The sequence below is a fragment of the Lagopus leucura genome, unplaced genomic scaffold, assembly GCF_019238085.1.
Source record: "Lagopus leucura isolate 7727_CA_CO unplaced genomic scaffold, USGS_WTPT01 Super-Scaffold_739, whole genome shotgun sequence".
NCBI lineage: Eukaryota > Metazoa > Chordata > Aves > Galliformes > Phasianidae > Lagopus > Lagopus leucura.
The window spans coordinates 16259338-16279709 of NW_024962255.1; the positions used below are offsets into that span (position 1 = coordinate 16259338).

Sequence of the window (20372 nt, forward strand, 5' to 3'; positions counted from 1 at the left end):
CCCCATTGTGCTTTACTTAAAGAAAAAATAAAACAGGTGTAAGACTGAGGTATGTGCTTTCATGCTGCCAGAGATTTCTCATGTGAAAGTCAAAGGCAAATACTAGAAATGTCAGCTCCATCTCTGCTCTGTTCTGCCTTGGAACGGTCAGTGGTGCAGCAAATGGATCCCTTCCTACCTGCACATCTGCATGGGATGCAGCCCCACTTGGTTCATAAACTTGGATGCCCCAGTCCCTTATATTGCTTACGCAGTGGTGCAACAGGTTCCAGATATTTTTTGCCATGTACAGCTCGTGGCCTGTTCTTGTCCTCCTTGATGTGAGCACTGTGCTCAGCTCTGTGCTGTACCCAGGCGCAGCTTTGGAGGCTGCTGTTGTGCTGGTGGCCCTGCTGAGCTGTTAATAGCTTGTGACAGGCTTATGCTCCACTTTAACCTGATCTCTGCCTATTTTTTTAGGGTCTAGAGCTTTTCAATGAAGGCAGGGAATATTGCTGACTCAACTCCTCCTTTTGCCTCTTCATTTTTTTTCCCAACTGGTCTCCAGGATGCAGCTGTTTGACTTCTGTTGCTTCCATAGCATTTGAATTAACTGAGCTATAAAAGGTCTATCCTTTTTCATCACTCGGCTATGTCTAAATCTGCAGTAGACCAAGATTTACTTCTGGAATTTTTGTGCTAATGGTTATGGTTGATATTCTTTTGTGTCAATGAAAGTGAGGCCAAGACCCTTACTTTGTCTGGGAGCTTTGTTGGGGTTATGATGAAATGTAGCATGCTGTTACAGAAACAGCTTTAGCTGTAGAAATCCATTTTTATGTATAAATTTAATACTAGCCCCACAGAATGGGCTTTCTCTCAGTTCTTAAGAACTCTTCTGGCTTGTAATGCTTGTTCTTGCCAGGAGTAAAGCGAGTCAAATCCACTGGTGGCTGACATCCTTTTTAACCTCAGTGCTGTGAGCTGCCCTCTTGGATTCCCCTGCCGCAGTGTGGAACTCAGGCAGCTCGCTTTAGCTGCTCATTCTGCAAACTCATTTAAAAAGCGTAATTCATTATGAGTAATGAGGTGTGTGCTTTTATGTGAAAGAAAACAAATCAGCTGCTGTGCAAGCCTTTCAAATTCCTGAGTGTGCTCGGGGTGTGGGTTACAGGGGACGCAGATAGGGAGTGAAAACAAGTCTACGCTGGGCTCAGCTGCTCCAAGTATTTGTGGTGTTGTGTGTTTATTTATGAGCCTGTCTTTGCTGGGGATTCGCTGCCCCGGATCCTGGTATAGAAGACTCACGGGCAGAATGAGGAAGCCCTCATTAATCTCCGTGCTCTTGTTTAGAATTTCTTGCGCTGCCTGCTGCGGCTCCTGTTGGAGCAGGGACTGGCCTCTCGTGGCGAATTGAAATGGCTAAGATTAATATTAATCCCTTTAATACTGCAGCTCATGATATAGTCATTAGGTGACTTGGAACTAATCCTGCCCACCTAACTAGTGTGATTTATTAAATACACATGGAGGATTTAGTGTGAATACAGCCTGGTGGAATAGGCATCAAATAAATACCGCTGTGTATCTGTGTTAATGCTGGTAGATTGGGACACAATTGCAGGACAAGCTGGGAAGAAACAGGGAGTGCAAGGGATACTGGTCATACGGTTCAATGGACTTTACCTTTTTTGAATTACTAGTTATGGTTTTTCTAGCTGGACGCAGCGTGTGCTAAGAAGTATTCTCAACCTAAATGAGGCTTAAAAATAGAATTAAGGGATTGGGTGAAGCATGGATACATTTATGCACTGCACTTAATCGTGCTCAGGCTCCTTGCAGTTCTGCAAGGAGAAAGTAGGTCCTTTTAGTCATTTGTTCTGATCCTCCCAGTGTGGTGTGCTAGTTATTATCCCTTCTGCAAACATCCAAGCTTTAGAGGAGGAAGACTGTTAATTAGTACTAAGCTAATGAGCAGTAATCTGCCATTCCAAATAACTGAGACTCTAGTTCTAATGCTGTGGAAAAATAGCTTTTCTCTCACATGCACATTTTGGATGTCTCTGGATGTCTCTTTGGTTTGTTATTTGCTGGCTTAGATTAAGAAATGATTAAAGGAACAGAGCAGAAAACAGTGGTCTGGGCAAATATCTGCATTTGTAGCCCCAAAGAGATAACTTTCCCACCTCAGCACTGGTGATGTTGGTTTTGACATGGTTGGAACAGTGCATCAAAAGTAATACTTAGCAGCTGTCAGCTGGGGACCTGGGCAGTGATGGGAGATGGGGTAATGACCTACCTGACCAGCACCTGTTAGAGGTGATGGGCTGCAAGTGCTGCTCTGTGAGCAGCACGGGTTTCCACACTCATCCTAAAAGCTACCTTAGCACGGACTGAAGAGGCCGTGCAAAGCTGGCAAGTAAAGACTAAGGTTTAAATGTAGAGATTTTAAGCTCACGATGCCTACCATTTGCTTACTGTACTTTCAGTCTTTTTAGTTAAAAATGTGAAATATAAAACTTTCCTTCAGACTGAAAGAATCTTGAAAGAAGGTTATTAACCCACGCGACAGAGAAAGGGTGGAAATACAGACCCAGCAAGGCTGAGGCACTAATGTGTAACAGGGTGGAAAGTGAACTGGGTTGTGGCCAGATTAATCCTTCCTGAGTGTGGTGCAAAGGGGCAAATTTGTTAAGCAGGGCTGTGGGCTGGAAAGGCAAAGCCTTGTGAGGAATAGTGTACTGAGCTGCATTTGTTGTAAATTCAGAAGCAATTTCTCACTACGATTTTTTTTTCCATGTTTCCACGGGAGAAAAAAAAAAATAAAAAAATGGAATCTAGAGAGTACCTGGATGAACAGGGATGATCTTTGTGGAAATCAGACTTGCTGTTTGCCTTCCTGACTTTGTTAGTGTTCATACAAAAGGCAAATTGCACTGCAAGTTGATACGCTCACCTGGGCAGAGTACTGGAAGATACCTGTTGGTATCATGCTAGTGTGTAAAGACAAGTGGGGAAAAATTAAACATAATTAAAAATTATTGACCACCTTCTAACTCTGTGCTAGTCTGTTACTAGCAGTATCGGCTTTTTTGATATGTTAACTGTAAGTTCTTCCAACAAGATGTTTTCCTTCCTTGTGCTCCTGAGCTTTCTAACTTGTTATTTATTCTCTGCTATTCTGCTTCCACAACTCCTATCTCTTCTTCCTTTTTTTTTTTTTCTTTTTCAAATTTCTGGACCTGAGCTTTCTTCATAAATTTGTAATCTTCTGGTTTTGTGGTGTATGAAACCTCAGGTGCTGTTGTTACCTCTTGTCACTTGGGATCATGGTACAAAATTGTGTGGCACTTTAGGTTTGTTGTGAACCATGTAACAGAAACCCAAAAATGCTTAATTGTGATGGCAGCAAATCATTTTTCAGTGTGAGTTAAAATGTCTGGCCTGGTTTGAAGAGGGGATGGGACTCTGCTTGCCTGCTCAGTTGTCTTTATCAGTCAATGTGGGAATACAGCTGTGACTTCTCATAAAGGATGCAAGGTCATGCACTAGTTCTTCAGAGACCATATACAATTTCTGATAGAATAAATCTGGTTGTAGACGAGGAAATGCAAAATAAGCTAACCACGAAGATTGTTGAAGTGTATGTTTTGGTCTTATGTATTTGGTCTTTTTTTCCCTGTATTTGCATTGGTTCTGAAAGAGGATTGCGCTATGCACTATTGTAAGATTATTAATTGCTGCCATGCACTATTGTAAGATTGTTAATTGCTGCCAATTTAATGATTTATCCAACTATTTTCATGTTGTTTTGATTTATCTGGATTTGAGATTTTAACGATAGATCCCAGCACTTCTGTTTCTTCCATTATGAGTTATCATCTCCCCAGCATCACCCAGTGCCGTCTCAGTTCCTCACTGCCTACCAGTACATTGCCAAAGAGGAGTTTGGAAGAGAGATGCTCCAGTTTGTATGGGAGGCTTCTCATATCCTCTGAAGTGTCCTGTGTCCTGGATTGTTGAATTGATCATTGCTCTGAAAACATACTAGGAAGCAAAGGAATCACTAGGACACATTCCATCAAGAAAGTTGATTTTTTTCCTGCAGAACAGCAGAAGATGCTTAATTGTGACATGTAAGAAGAATATGCTGGAGGCAAGAAGGTCTGTTTGTTAGGTTACCAGTGGCTGTTCAGTCATTAGTCAAATCATTTCTGAGATTATTGCTTAACTCAGAAGAATTGATTTTAAATAGGCAGTAATCATTATTTATTAGTCTTCAAAACTTCTTTATTTTCTTCTAGTTGCTTGCCATCCAAATATTACACATTTGTATATACTGAGTTTTGTTTGGAGGTTGCAGGAATTGTTTAGGATACAGCTCAGCAAAAACTTCTATTTATAGAATGCAGCATTAGCTATGCAGTGGGTAACAGCATAGCTTAGTGACTGATGTTCACCCATTAGTTCAGTTAGAGCTGATGGAACTCTTGGCTGAATTCTGTTTTTAATGCCATCATACGTTAATTTGTGTAGTTCCAAGTAAAGGGAGGATTGGATATTTTTAAAATGCTCCCTTCCAAAACATTCCTGGTGTAAACAAAATACCTATGAATTCATGTTGGCAAACAATTGATAGCATTTTGAACAAACAGATACAGAATTATGGAAGGTCTAAAACATTTTTTTAATTGATTTAATAAATTCTGAAGAGCATGGCTTTTTTCTAAGCAAGGCAGGTGCTTACAGTGTCAAGGAGAACTGGAAAACACAGGAGACTGCTTCCCACAAGATAATAGTTATCAAAAAAGTTAAGGTGGTACAAAAGTTAATTTCAAAGTTAAGATAACTTCCATATTTTCCTTTCTAAGAGTTACCTCTAGTGCCTGAAATCCCAGAAATTAAAAAGAACCACACCTCAAATCAAACATACTTTTAGAGCTTTCCCAGCTGACATAGCTAATAACAAATATTGACGTCTTGAATTATAGGTTGGTTCTTAATCTCATATCTGTCTTGCCAGGCAGCCACACTTCTCTGATCATCATGTGTGCATGTAAGTGCAGGAATAAAGACTGCAGAGTCTGATATGCTGTGGAGTAATTTGCCCCTCCTCTCCTTGCTCACCACAGTATGAGGTACCTAAAAAGAGCAGCTGAGTAAGTTCTTCAGCCCTCTTTCTGTTTCTGATGGCCTCGAGCTCCGTAAGCCACGAGTAAAACCTTCCAGTCTTATACTGGGCAGCCCAGAACCACGCTGGCAGTAAGTGGAAGAGAAGGATCACCTCTCTGAAGCTGCCAGCAGCGCTGTGCTGAACACAGCCCACCGTACTGTGAGCCTTTGTGGTGCCTGGGTTTGCACCTCCCTGGGTTCCAGACTCAGCACTTTCCCTCACTGAACTCAGTCTATACCCTGTTGTTTGAGGCCTGCCTGGCACTTACCCTGATTTTTAAGCTGAGCCAGCATAACTTAGAACATCCAATAGAGAACGGTGTAATACTGCAGGCAGCCTTTCTCCCTGTTATAGAATGAGATTAGGTCTGTAGCTGGTCAGTACTGCAGTCTCTGAAATTCAGAGGTTAATTTGAGTACATATTGCTCGTGTGAGTACTGTGCTAGACAGCTGGGGCAGGAAGTACAAGTCACTGCCAGGATGTGTAAAAGGATATAAATGAGTGCCTGATTGCAGTTTAGCTAAGAAAATAAACTTCAGAAGTACATTTATTTTCACATGATGTGACTTAGGGATGAATCTTCTCTGTTTTGCTTGGAGCCTTGCTTAGCTTTATAGGAAGTGCAGAGTAGAAAAGGATGAAAGATTTTTTTTTTTATTAGAAGAAATGAGTTGTGTGCCCGTTAGTGAAAAGAATTTGGAGTCTGGATACTTAATTACAGCAGAAAAGTGTGTTATGTAACCTTGGGGAAAGCAAGAGATGTATTTCTTGCTTTGAGGGTTTTTTGCAAACTTTAAAGTGGGGAGATGGATGGATAGTGAAAACTGGAGCAGTGATTGACTCTAATCAGACCACTCTGCAAATACCAGCTCCTGTCAAAGAGGTGTGACTAGAAAATGGTCCGTATGTATCTGAACAGAATTGCATGCAGGAATAAGGGCAAAAAGAAACAATGGTGCAGAAAAGAAGCAACACTTCTTTTCTTTATGAAATGTGAGTGCATATGGAGACATCTCAGAGGGGCTAAAGAGACCCACAGTCATTATTTATTTAACAGAAATTTCAGTTGGGCTTAGGGTGACGTTCTTCCTACAGACACATTCACTTTGTGTGATTCCCCTTTATGTTCTTGCCTAAAATTGATGTGTTGTAAATCTCCGCCCAGGTGACTCTGTGTTGACTTACGTAGTCTTAGGTGGTGAAATCTGCCTGCACAGAGACCATAGCTTGGCTTTTCAGTACGTTAAAAAAAATACAGGAGCAAGGAAGGAAAGAATGACTTCCTTCAATTTAATAACTTTTTCCCCTCTTTGGCCTCATCTCTACTTGAAATGTGAAGTGCATCTGAAGGATTCTGCTGTTCCCCAGAGCATGTCATTATCAATTTGAAGGAACCTAGCAGGTGAAGCTAATATATAAGGAGCATTTCTTTTTCTCTGACTCTCTGAAATGCGCACAGTTGTGGATGTTTGTACTCAACAGAACCAGTGTGAAATTTAGTCACAGCCACAGCATGTGTTCCAATTTTCCAGGGAAACTTTCTCCCAGCTGTGGATTAACCCTTTCTCCACTCTGCTTTCTGGCTCTCCAACATTTTGTGAAATTTCAGTAAGCTGTTTCTGTGGCCAAGGAAGCCTTGAGAGCTGGAAGAAGAATTAGGTCTCAATCGATGGTTGTATTGGTATAAGATTAAGTAAGGTTAGGGGTGGATGGGTCGTGTGGAGGAGGTGTTTTAGTTTCTTTAAAACAGTTGCAGACTTGTTATATATCCCCATAAGCCTTTCTGCGAGTGGAAAATATCAACTGAATTTAAACTGTTAACTGCTAAGTTAAAATCCTTACATTACTGAGGTCAATAACCCTGGTCTGTAACTATTACTGTTACTCCAGTAATAAGGTGATTCCAAAGCACACAATGATGTGCGGTCATATCTTAAACCATTCTTGGAAAGGATGTCACAAAAGTGAAAATAATACATAATCAACATTGCCCATACCCTTCAGCTTTAGGCAGAGGGTGAATGAGATCCTCACTTGTAAGGGAGATGTGGTACTTTGCAGCACAGTGTCTTCAGCTTATTTTTTTCTGTGTCCATATTAAATTAAGTAACAGCATCCTTTGTCTGTTGATGGTTTTTTCACTTATTTCTGTATTTGGATTCTTCTTGTACTGCAATTCAGTCCTTCACAGAGCAGGAGAATGCCACCTTCAGACTGCCTGACGCTGGACTGCAGCAGTTTCAGTTGGATACTTAAAAGCTGAAGCAGGTGGTGGAAACTCTATTCTCCTTTTAGTCTGATTCATTGAGTGCCTGCCTTCAGCTGAGGAATGGGGAGGGGAGGAGAGCTGGGCTTCATGTCTGCAATCATGGTCTGATTGATATTTTCAGTGCTTCAAACAGTAGTGGAATGTCCCCATAAATTGACTCTGAACTTAATGGAAGCTGAAATGGTTGCAGTGTGACTAAGGGAAGTCTTCTAGTCTGAAGTTGTGATCTTGGATAGTTCTAGTTGGATAGTTCTAGACCAAGCTCCTGTTTTGTATTTAATTAATGCCTGTACTAACCAGTAGAAGATCTGGGAAAGGAACCTTTTAGGTTGGTGGATGTTGCAGTGGCTGCATTTGTAATGCAAAATATCAGAAAGCTTTGCTTGTTTGTTTTTCACAGTGAGCAGAAGTTGGAATTGGAATAATATAGGTAGGAAGAGACCTCTGAAGGACATCTGCTCCAGTCCTCTGCTCAAAGCAGGACCAGTCTGGAAGTCAGATTGTGTTCACGGTTGCAGCCAGCTGAATTCTGGATATCCCTAGGGATGGAGCTCCCACAGCGTCTCTGGGCAAACTGCTGTGGTGTTCAACCACATGTTTTTAGGAAATATCTTTCATATTTTCTAATTACCATTTCCCTTGCTACAACTTGTGTCCACCACATCTCATACTTAACTGTATTCTTCCATTGCTTTATTACTACTATAAAGAGCTCTTTTCCTAAACGTATAAGGTAATAGGAGGCTGAATACACGTTCTGATGTGTCTGGAAACTTTTGCTTGTGCTAGTTATTTGAAAACATGAAGACTTCCATTGTGAGGTTTTTCAAGGGCTATTGTTGACTCCAGTGTATTTTTATTAAGCTATGGGATTTCTTGACTTGCAGCATATATCAACAACAGTTCCTGTCTAACAGCAAGCGCTGAATCTTGAACAAGGCTATCAGTTGAATTTGAAGGTTTACTGCTAAGCCTTGACCTAGAAATGGCAGTAGTCTTGAGTACAGGGCACTTCTCTGGTTTATCACTCATCATCGAGAGATGGAAGCACTCCTGGGAGGAGAGAAATCCACAGCTGATTAAGGGTTGTCTGGGAAATGATTTTGGTAATGCTGAATGGAGGTAAGAAGGCATGAGAAAGGAAAGTACTTTAATAGATTTATCTTTAGATGGTGCTTAGTTAATAGCATTAACTTTGTGGAAACCTGATTGATACATCACAGACTCAAACTTCTTTTAGAGGCCTTTATATACTAATGTCTCTGTATTCTAATCTAGGATTTATATGTAGGTGTTTTCAGAGTAGCGTAAATATGTCTGTGTGCATCGTTTCCACATGTTACTGAGAGCAATGAAAGAGTTAAAGTGAAGTATCACTTGGAATTTTCTCCCTTAGCCATCCTTAATAGGAATAACTTTTGCTTCTGCTCATCACCGATCCTTTGTCTGATGCTTTTTTTTTTTTTTGTTAAAAACATTCTTTTTAATTCAGTGTGATAAAACATCCGTTATTTGTAAGTTGATTGAGCATAAAGTATTTCATTATAAAATGGTCATCCATCACAGGAGGCTGAGGGCTGCAAAAAACATTAACTGTGCACTTTTGGCTGGAATGCAGCTTCTCCAGAATAATGCAGCTTCTGTGTAAAGTATGCAGCGTAAAAAAATTGACTGTTCAGGAAAACAGGTGCTTGCCTTGCTCTCCCAGAGCCTTGGGATTTCATCCCGAGTTTTTGGAAGAGCTCTCGAAGTCCTTCTGTTACCTAAAGTCAGTTTCTGTTTAAGCACGGGCCTCAAAGCTGAACAAGATACTGTTCTGTATCAAGTGGTTTCATTCGGATGAGGCCACGAGAATTCACTAGCTGTTTAATTGCTGCTGTGGAAAAAAATAAGTTGGTTTCCTCCTCTTTCATCAGCTCCCCTAAAATTTGAAGCTTTATGGTAGAGTTCTTACATACTATCTCATTAAAAACGAGTGTCCCAGCACTGCCACATTGTTACCAGTCCTGACTCCGGTATGTGCCTCTTAATTTCCTTGATGTGTTGTCACAAACTGAGCTCTGAAGCTACTGGTTCTCTGTATGGTAAATTTATTTCTGTCTTCACTGATGTACGGTGCTCACCATATTTTCCTAACTTATATTTGAACTTGAAACTAACTTCTTTCATCAAGGGTCTTAGTTAACTTTTAAGCTGGGAAAAAATTGGGGTGATAGGACAGGAAGCCTTTATTGCATCACTCTTAGCGTGAATTGCTTTGTTGAGATTATTCCCAGGTAACCTGATGGCACAGCGCTTACAAAGGCCAAATATTTTCTCTTTCCCATGAGAAGCGCTAGCAGAAGTTGAGTTGCCCAAAAATGAGAAACTGGTATGAGTAGCAGAGGCTGAGAGTAAAGCTGCTGTATCTACCTGTGACCGAGAAGCTTGCCACCAGTCTGATGCTCAGTGCATCTGTAACATGAATGTGCTTATATCCTGTTAGAGCAAATTCTATGGTGTTTTCAGAAATTTAAACAAAATTATTCTGTCTCTGGCTTTTTACCAGGTCTTGGGAACAAACACTCTGGAACTATAATAATTCCATCCCAAAGGTCATGGCATTAGAAATTTTAGGGATAAGAGGTTAAAGCAGGGTAGTGTCCACTGACCATTGGGTATTTCACTTAGGAGAGCCAGGCAGCTTTGTGCCCTAAGGGAGGGAGAAAGGGATTGAGGAGGCCTGTGTAAGTGTATAAGTTGGATGTTGGCTTGAACAAGCAGTCATATTTACCTGTATGAATAAAAGTTTTGTGGTGTGCTATCATTTTTAGGTCATGTGCTAGACAACATGCAGTCAGTGAAAGCCTTTATTGAGGCCAGGACAGGATCACTCAGTTGAGCTTCTGAAGCACTCTAATGCTTTCTTCTGGCACTGGCATATAGTATACAAAAATTACTGGTGATAGGCTGAAAGAGACTTATTGGGCAACTTTGTAGAGAGTAGAACCAGTGTTGTTTTTTTTTTTAAAGATGTAGTGCTAGCATATGCCAAAGTTACCCAGTCTAGCATGGAGTAGTGTGGATAAATTCTTTCCCCCATCCATCCTGAAGAACACAATATTCACTTGTTTTCATCACTGTAGGAATTAAGCTGTACTTCAAAGGCAGCAATCTGTTTTTTACTTTTGTTTGTATGTGTTCACTGCTTGCTTCAGCGCTATGGTAGGAAAAATGAAAAGTCACTTAATGTATTTGTTGTTCTGATGTCTTAAGGCAGTAATGGTATTGACTGCCAACAGGCCAGTCTTCTCTTCCTTTTGCTTCTGTTTTCTGTCACTATAGGTTTGAAACTAATATTCCAAAGTCTTGAACCCTGTTCTCATGAGATTCCCATTTTGCATCAGTGGCAGCTTAGGGTATTGATACTTGAATTGTGGGCAATTGTGTTTTGCCATTAGTACTTAGAAATTTTCCTTTCTGGTAATAGCAAGATGAAGCATAATATCTCCTAGATTGGTTCAGATTGGACGGAAGTACTTGTGTAAATCATAACAGAAGGGTATGTTAAACCTTGGAGAGATTTTTTTCGTTAAAAGATTTTCTTCACTCTTGGGCCCTCAGACTTCTTTCATTTCACTCTTTGGATTTTGTCTGTCTCACTGATGCTTTTTAGATTCTCTGGCAACATGAGAAATTTATTGGCTTGCTTGGGATTTGTTGTTCTTTGGTTTCCTTTTAATTTTTCCCTTTGGCACTCATTGGCTTCCCTTGAGGAAGGGTTGAGCAGGGCGAGGTAATGTTCAGACAGCTAATTGGTGATAAAAATGTAATTCTTTTTTTTCCATCCTCTTAGAAATAGAGAAGCTTTCCCTTACACAATACAGTGAATTTGCAATGAGAAAGCTGTTCATAGCATGATAGGCACACAAGGCTGTGGAGAATTTCTGAGCTTTAAAATACCAGGGAAGAAAGTTTTAATTTCTCTTGGGCTTTTAAATTGCCTACTTAGTTTGGACCTGGTACTGTGCAAGACGTGTATAAAATACCATGGCAAAGCAAGTACAGTGACTGAATGGAGTTCTGTAAAGTATCACAACCTAATTGCTCTTCCTTCGACATGTGCCAATTTCTCTTAGAGAGGAAAAAGAGTGCTTAAACATGACACACATCAAACTTGCGCTGTCAGTAAGATGGACGGATCAGTCCATCCTCAGGACTTGGCTGTGCAATGCAATTCCCCGTAGGTTTCATTTAGCCTAGTCGGCCTTGTTAGTGTGGCCATTCTCTCTTTCTTGTATTAGGAGAGAACCTTGGGAAACCTGCCTCTAATACACAACAGCAGCAAGATCAATAACTATCAGTGTTTGGTCAAGGGCAGATGAATTTGTCACGGGATGACTGCTTTTTGCTTTGGTTTAGTTTGATTTAGTAATTTCATTTAAGGTCGTATGTCTCCACATTTGAGGACTGCCCCTGGGTTTTGAAGCTCAGAGGTTGTGCAGGTTTATCGCGAGAGCTGGCGTGTGTCCTGTGTGTTGATTTTTCTGTAAGAAATCTTCTGGAATAATTTCATCTGGCTCTCAACAGAGAAAAAAGGTGAAGCCTACCAGCATTTCAGGGATGTGCTCTCATTAAGCTATAAAGGCTTTTCTTGCAGATTTTGTAAGTTAAATACTTTTTCTTTGCAATTCAGTAATGGGTGCTGCTTACTTAGTGTGGTGAATACTGACTGTGTTCTTTGCCAGTAAGGAGGAGGAAGTTCTTTGTCTGAGATCTGTGTAAACAGCTAACAGGTAACTACTATGGACTAGGCTCAGTAACTTGGACTCTAGAAGCAGTAGTAAAGATGGTTGTTTCCTATACTGGAAGATGGTGTTTCTTATGCAGTGCATTGACCTCTGTCAGAATGCTTGACTTTGTCAGAATCCTTGACTTTTATTTAGCAATAGAATGATGATTTGTTTATTTTTGTGCTTAAAAAGGTAAACAGTGATGGAGTCTTAAACCTTAAATTCGGTTCTTCATGATGTATTTGATTCAAAAAATTCAGCTAGGTGCAAGTCCAGAAACATGGTTGCTTCCATGTCAGCAGTGTGTAAGGACACCAGATGTTGGCAACAAATTAAGTGAATTATAAGTAAATGGATGATGCTGCTTTATTGCATCTTTGCTGATCCTACTGAATTGTGAAATAACGCTTGCATCTCATCCACACACGTACTGTCACGTTTCTTTTAACTGCAGTATAATCTGCATGTAAAAATAGCTTTTCAAACCTCCTGCCAGGACAGTGAAGTACACAGGTCCATGAGTGAAGCTGGAGGAGTGTCATCTCCAGCTGTGGTTCTGTTCTTCCACATGGCTCAGGGATAGAAGACGCCGTGCAGCTGACACTTTCTTCAGTTACCAGCTGAAGAGCTTTGCTATTTACCAGCAGCTATTGCTATGCTGAACCTATTAGAAGAAATGAGGATCTTTGTGTAGGGATTAGCATGTTTTCCAGATTCCAAAAACTGCTGTGAGCACTGTGGTGTTCCTTTACAGACATCTGGCAAGTTACTGGTGCTTCAGTACTGTCTTTTACCAAAAATGTTATACCGAAAACTCTTGCAGTGAGTGTAAGTCTTCTTAAAAACTATAGTTTATTATTTTTTTTCTTGGCCTTTCATTCTACTGCTATGGCATATTTTTTCTATTAAAAAAAGTTGCACTTCCAGTTACCTGTGAAATTAACTGAGATGTAGTTTACTGAAGGACCTTTTGCTTATAGGCATATGTGAAGGATGACTTTTCTCATCTGGAAGTTGTTCAGAGCTTTGTCTTGAGTAACTTGTACCCACGGGAGAAGGCCCATCAGAAAGGCATAGGAACTCGAGTCAGTTTTTGTTGAATTTGCATGTGGCTTTCCAAACCATGGATCTTGATCTAATCTTTCTCTGCAGTGTGCTCATGTAATCAGGTGTTGGCGTGGTGCCTATCTTCCAGTATGAGGTAAGAGGAAAAGTTTCTAGAAAACAAGCCTGGATTAGCATTGAAATTACTCTAAGAGGTAGGTGGGTGTTACTGTTGACAGTGGCTCTAAGCACCCTTGTGGAAGACCAGTATGGAAACAATAGGTTTTTACTGTGTAGGATAAGATAATTGATTTGTTACCTTTCATCAGAACAGTTGGGGTTCTTCTTGAGCTATTCAGGTCACAGGGTGAGAGAAAACATTCTGGGATTCATAGCAAGGCCTTCTACTAGCGACCTTCAACCTCTGTGCCAAATTACTGTGCAGTTCGTACATTGAATATGTGTCAACTGCAATTCAGGAAAAAAAATCAACAGTTTGGCCAATTTCAGCTGTCTCCAGAGTGCTAAGAAATGAGAGCAGAATTAAACAAATTCTTCCAATTTCAACTTTTGAAATAAACCTCTGCTTCAACAACTTCAATTCTGCATGCAGGAATATGTCTGTATGACTGGTATTACAAATTCCAGGAAAACTGAGTTGTGGTGGTGGGCTCAGAAATCATCCCAAATCTTTCTTGTTTCTAGACTTTATCTGGGCAGAAACCACAAATGTTTGCACGCTGTGATTCCTGTGACTTCCTACTGATGACATTTGTTTTCACTGTGAAGTGAGCTTCTGCTTTTCACAATATCACAGAAGTGTATCTCCCTCTGGAGCAGAATGCTATGGCTGGGTAAAAAGCACTTGAATTAACACTGGCAGCACAGTTGGAGTTTGCTGTGTAATTTTGGTTGAGGATACCAGAGCGAGTACCTGCTATGAAAAATTGTCCAGGAACTTGTAATGGGTGGTCAGAACAGCTGAATTTGGATTATGGCTTCAGTAAAAAACCCTGATAACTGATGGCTAACACTGCTGGGACTGTCAGTGCTCCTGCTTTGTTGGTAGAGGTAAGTAATTCCTATGGGAGACAGCGTTTCACTTGAGTTTCTGCCACCCTGACCAGAGGATATCAAGACTGCCAAAAGCGCAGTGTGCATTGTCACCCTTCTGAAAAACAAAATCTCAATTCTGAGGGGCTCTTGAGATCTTGGCACTATGGAGTAATCATTTGTTAAAGTCATGTTTAATGAAAGGGAGATAAACACATGAAGCTGGAGTGTGACAAATGAAAGCATTTGTGCCATTGTAATGAAATTAGGCAAACAGAACAGACTTGGCAGCTCAGGGTTCCCCCTGTCAAACTGCATTTGTAATTCTAGCTTTGCATTCACGTGTGGCTGTGAATGGCACTGTTTCCTCTTGATGTGGTGGTCCTGGGTGACCACTTTAATTCACAGAGAATTAGATTTGAAGAGTGTATTTCACAGGCATACTAGAAAGAACAGTTAATTCTCTGTCATTGGCTTGAATATCTTTTAATTTTGTATCTATTATTTTCTTCTATTATAAATAGAACTTGTGGTAACACTGCTGCGAAGTATTGCTTTCAGAGATATAAGCTGATACAAGTCCCCGTGGTGGGCTAGTATGTTGCAAGGTGCAATCCCCACTGTCTTTCAGAGCAGCCTGGAGTGCTTGGGTAGCTGGAGAATGAGGACCAAGCTCCTAGCTCCTCAGCTTCCTCCGAGCTGTCCGCCTGGGCAGGTGCAGAACCCAGTTGTCTCTGTGTATTAAGAGCTTAGATTGAGGCAGCGATGTTTTGGGGGTTTCTGTAGGATGTTAGATGACCTCTTCTGATACATAAAACTGAATAGACTCTGCCATCGCTATTTTCAGAAGTAGGACTATAAATTTCTTAAATCATATTAGCTGCTAGTTCTGGCTGTGTATGTAGTGATCCATTTTGTTTGCAATGAGAAGTTCCATAGAAAAATATGTGCTTCATCCTAATTTAAACATTGTGTTTAAATTGTGTAATAGGGCTGGTCTAGACCAAAACAACAAAAGCTCTGATTGGAAGGTGGAAATGTCTTTTCACTTGAAACCCTGTCTGTACCAAGACTGTGAGAATGGGAGCATATGGCCAGGAACAAATTAATGTGGATTAGTCCTTTTATTTACTGCTATTTTTTACCGATATTAACTAAGGGCCAGTTTATGAAGGTTAACTGGAATAAGCTATTGGACAAAACTTCCTAGCTGGAAGAAATCAGAGCATGCCTTTCACTGCAGGTGCAGAATGGCATGTGTAACAAGTCAGTCTGCAGAATCTGTTTTCTGAGTGGTGAAACATGTGCGTCCCCCATTCATCAGCAGCAGAGCTGATGAAGTTGTAGTTTTGCCAAGGGAACCAGAACCGATTTGCGTATGTTGTTCTGTGGCTGCTGCCTAACTTACTCTGTGTGCAGCAAATTCAAGCCATGAAGATTTTTAGGGAGGAATGAGTTACAGTATTTTGTTTGATAGAGTTGGTAATTTCTAAATGAACTAGTGGATAGTCATAGGGCTCAGTCAAAGGAGTTGCTCCTTGCTCTGTGATCCTACACCTGTATCTGAGGGAGAATAAGCTGCTAGTTAGTCCAGCAGTCAGATCTTAGAAATGCTTTTGAAAGTCTGAGAAGCATGGCTACTGATTGCTTTCCCATGGTTTTAGAAGGCAAATACAACATTGTCCTTTGTACTTGAAACTGTACTTCCTCCTTTAGCCTGCTAGAGAGAATGCAGTAATTTCTCACCTTGGCTAAAAAGACAAAACGTTTTGGTGGATAGTGGGTGAACCAAGAATAAGCTTCATAGAGTGTCAGACCAGAAGGGTCTGCAGAAAGTGCTTTTGATGGTGAGCCATGGCATTCTTGCTGGTGCCTCATTTTTCAGTGGCATAATTCAGTACGCTTCTAGACAGAAGTCCTGAATTGCTGGACTTCTCTTCTGCTAGTGTTATTTTTGTCTTTTTCTCATCTTGAGAAGGAAATAGAATGCCTGCTCATTGTGCAGCACAGTGCATAAGCAGTGCTTAAGCATCGTTCTTGTCTGAGCGCGTCTGCTTTGGAGGGGTGCGTGGGATAAAATTCAAACAGCCTTTCTGAAAGCTGGGCGTCAAAGGCCAACAGCTGCTGCCTAAGAGGAGTCTAGGTCATGTGGTTTGAGTTGCAGTTGCCTGTCCTGGGGACAAATGATGTTGAAATAACTTGTCATAAACAATTTTTTCTCGTTCACTTACTCTGATTCGGAACGCATAGCCGATCCTGATAAGAGTCATTCATGAGTGAAGAGTTTAACTGCCAGAGAAAGCAGCCTGTGTGAGCATTTTAGATCAGGAATGTGCCAACAGTGTGCTAACAATAAGAAACCTTTTCCGAGAGGGACCTGCTCCTGAGCTTCAGGAGCGAGCAGCGCCAGAGGTCTGCCGATGCTTGTTTGCTGAAGTGCCCGAATGGCTGGGTGGGATTGCTGGGATGGGAGCTAGGTGCTTAAACATGAATTAGTTGTTTAAATATCTTTATAGACATGTGTGCCTAAGCGCAAATAATCCATAGGTTGAGGGAGGGGAAGCTCTGTGATCTTTGAGGAATTCTGTCCTCGTATTAAAATTGCCAGCCTGGAGTTGGCTTTCTGATAAGCTGCTTAAGGTATTCCTCCCCTGCTTTTTGATCTCTACACAGTACTTTGGGTTAGCGAGCATTTTGGGGCACAGTCTTGGTTCTCATCTCTGCTGGCTTCCCTGAAATTTCAGTGAAGGGGCGCAGGGATCATATATTAAAAGAATGGGATGGGCTTTCCTTCTGGTCCCTAAAACAGTCTGGGCTCTTCGTAAAAGACTAGATTTTGTTTTAATATTGTTTTCTCTAGCTGGGTGTGGATTGACAAGGAAGGCTGCCTGTAGGAGTCTCTAACGAAGCTTGGGTCTCCTGTGTATGCTAGTTCATTTTTACCTCTGGTAGTATCTTAGGCTGAGGTCAGGCTTGTAGGTTTTTTTTGTTTTGCAGTTGAATATAGTTATCCAAGCAGAGTAGCATCCCATGTTTTCTAATTCAAACACTACGAAATATCTCTTGCTGAAAAGTATGTTTGGAGAAGCATCTCTATCAGCACTTCTCAAAGCTCTCAGTGGCTGTGGTTTTCTCACTTGCTCTGCCAGGTTCTGACATTGCAAGAATCAATGCGACGAGAAATCAGAGCTGCTTTTTTGGAAAATTTTTATGAAAGTTCAAGTACGTAATTCCAAGCATTCAGTATTTGGGAAAGGAATTATAAAAATTACCATTATTTTACTGCCCTTCCTGAAAATCTCTGAATTTATTTGTTTGCGTATGTATTTACTCAGGAGAGCTCTGCATTGCTTTCAAAGTTAGATGGCTAAGAAAGCTGCAGACTTCATGTGATCTAGCAGGTTCTCTTTAGATGCCTGTAAGCTTCTCTTTCATGTAGTCTTAACTTATGAATAGAAGAATTTATTTTAATGAACACGTTCCTTCATTACCAAAGTATTATGAGAAGTGTTACTAAATAAAACTTTTGCAAAGTTTTAACGATGTGATCGGCATTTCACTGACATTTAGAGCTCTGAGAGAGTAGTTCTTTGGTGGGTAAATCTTGCACTACAAATACTCTCTTTGCATGTATTATATTTTTGATATTTTTTTGATGACACAGCAGCAACTATCCAGTCTGAAACGGTTTTCCAGCGTACGCAATCTGTTTCAGAGAGCTTAATGTAAAATGCTGTGTTACCATAAAAGCTGATGTCTCTGAGTGTCAGGGAAGCTGGCCAGGGCTGCTGTGTAATCAACAGCATGTGTTAAAGTTATACCCTAATTATGGCAAACCATTTTGTGATCTTTATGGAAGAGGAGTCTTCCTGTTTAACTACAGGGGAATCTGGTCTTCAGCCAGTTCACAAGATTTACCTCCATCTTGTCTTTCGTAGGACTCCAACTGAAAGAAAAAAATAGAATCCCTATGGAAAGGATCTGCTTTGGGGAAGGAAGGCTGAGTTCAAGTGTTGGTCCCTACTGTCTTGTTATATTTGATGTTCCAAATGCTTGTAACCACAGACAAGCACTCTGCAAAGCACACTTAAATATTGATGAAAGAATGTGTTATGATGCTCTGCATTTCTGTGAGCTATCGGGAGGGGACACAATTGTAATGCCACACCAGAACATTATCTGATGAGTTGGGGGAGTTGTCCTTAAGCCAAAAAGGGTGAATCATCACATTCCTCTTAACCTCTCAGAAGTTAATAGTGTAGGCCTGAGTTGAACTAGTAGCTGGAAGGTAAGGGGTTGAAGTTCCTTCTTTTAATTGCAGTTTTGTTTCAGTTAATTGCAAAACTATTGCATTTTTAAGTCTGTGGAGAGCACACTTTAAAGCAAAAAAAAAAAAAGCAACAACAAAAACATCAACAAAACTTTTGTTCTTTCTCCTTTGCCTCCTCACAATGTTTTTTTCAAAGGTCTTTGTTGAGATGCTTTCTGTTTGCTTTTTACCTTGATACTTAAAGAATAGGAAATGTGATAAAAGAGAACTTAAATCTTCCTGATTCTAAGATAATTTATACATGCTTTTTTTTTTTCAGATAAAATTATTGGGTTGTGTTGGCAAGTATAAAACCAGTAACTTACTTAAAGATTCAGGAATTGCAGATTCTTTCTCTCGTACCGATTCAAGAATTGTAGGCCTTTTCTTCCCAGTACCAGAGAAGCTCTTATGACACCTAATTGAAATACTGTATCATTGAAAATGTAAAAGCCAATGTTTCTGATATTGTGAGCCATTAGACTTGATAACTTTTTTATTGGGAATAAAATGCAGATTTCAGCAAGTTGAGCCAAGTGTTTGTACTTAAATAGATCTGTACTGCATAAATTCTGGCCTCAAGATTACCTGTGTCACTTTCAATACTCTCTTCTTTGCCTCTGTAATGGCTGTATTGTGGTTGACTTCACCTCCTTCTGAATGCTTTTTTTTCCTAGGTCCTCCTCAGGACTCATCCTATATTCGTCCCTTGTGTTGTCATTTTTTCCACTTACTCTAGTTGTTGTTTGTTTGTTTGTCTTTTTTTTTTTTTTTTTTTGTCTTCACCAAGAAAGCATCCTGTGTTACAGAAAAGCAATTTTTATTTGGGAAAATTGTTGCAAGAGATCCATCCTGATCTTATATTTTGCATGTGGTTAGTATGGGCTTGTATGTATAGTAGAATGTTACAAAAGTGGCAGAAGGTGGAATAGGTTCTACATAATTCACATGATCGGAGCTACTAGAAAAATGCAATCATATCTGCCAATTAATTAAAATGTAAATTAGGTAGCACTGCCTCTGTGTTTGCAGAATGTTCTTATAGTTAGATTTGTTTTAGAAGGCTCCAAAAAACTGTTCAGAAGATCATTCAGTTTGTGAAAGAAATGGCAAGCTTCCCAAACCATTGCTTTTAAAAATATATAATATTAAAAAGACTGACCTTCCAGTCTTCTGAAACAAAGCTTTTGCAAGCTTCTTTCCTCATGGATCAGGCTTGCTGTAGATCTGTAAAAAGAAATCAAAATGAAACCTAAGGAGTTAAGTGTAATATCTTTTTTTAATTATTATTTTTATTTTAATAGAGCTATCTGAAATTGAACCCAACGTCTTTCTTCGGCCTTTCCTGGAAGTGATCCGTTCTGAAGACACTACAGGTCCTATAACTGGATTGGCCCTCACCTCTGTGAATAAGTTCCTCTCATACGCACTGATAGGTATGTAACGTGGCTTCCTGGGGTTTACCAAAATGCCAGCCAGATGCATCTCCTTGCCATGTGCTTTTGGCCAGGATTTGTGTTTGCAGTCTTAATGAGGAAATGGGAGGAAGAGGAAAATTGGTGTTAATACTGGGGAAATATGCATCTGCAGTTTCCCATTATTATTCCTGCTGATCTTTCATGGCACTACAGTAATAAAGGCTGGAAACAAAGCCATGGCTTCTGATCTGCCCTGACGCACACCTGCTTACAGCACACTGCTGAGCTTTGGTACTCACCAAGTGCAATTCAGACTTTTAGATGCAATCTGAGTAGAAGGGTCATGCTTGAGAA

General features: G+C 40.4%; 1 protein-coding gene across 4 annotated transcripts in view; it reads left to right on the forward strand.

The window, feature by feature from the left end:
* Positions 1 to 20372, forward strand: part of GBF1 (golgi brefeldin A resistant guanine nucleotide exchange factor 1) — a 97798-nt gene that overhangs the window by 33865 nt on the left and 43561 nt on the right. For all 4 annotated transcript variants that reach the window (XM_042863523.1, XM_042863524.1, XM_042863525.1 and 1 more), the window contains exon 4: positions 19905 to 20036. In XM_042863523.1, coding sequence (XP_042719457.1) covers positions 19905 to 20036 — 132 coding nt within the window. The remainder of the gene's footprint in view (positions 1 to 19904; positions 20037 to 20372) is intronic.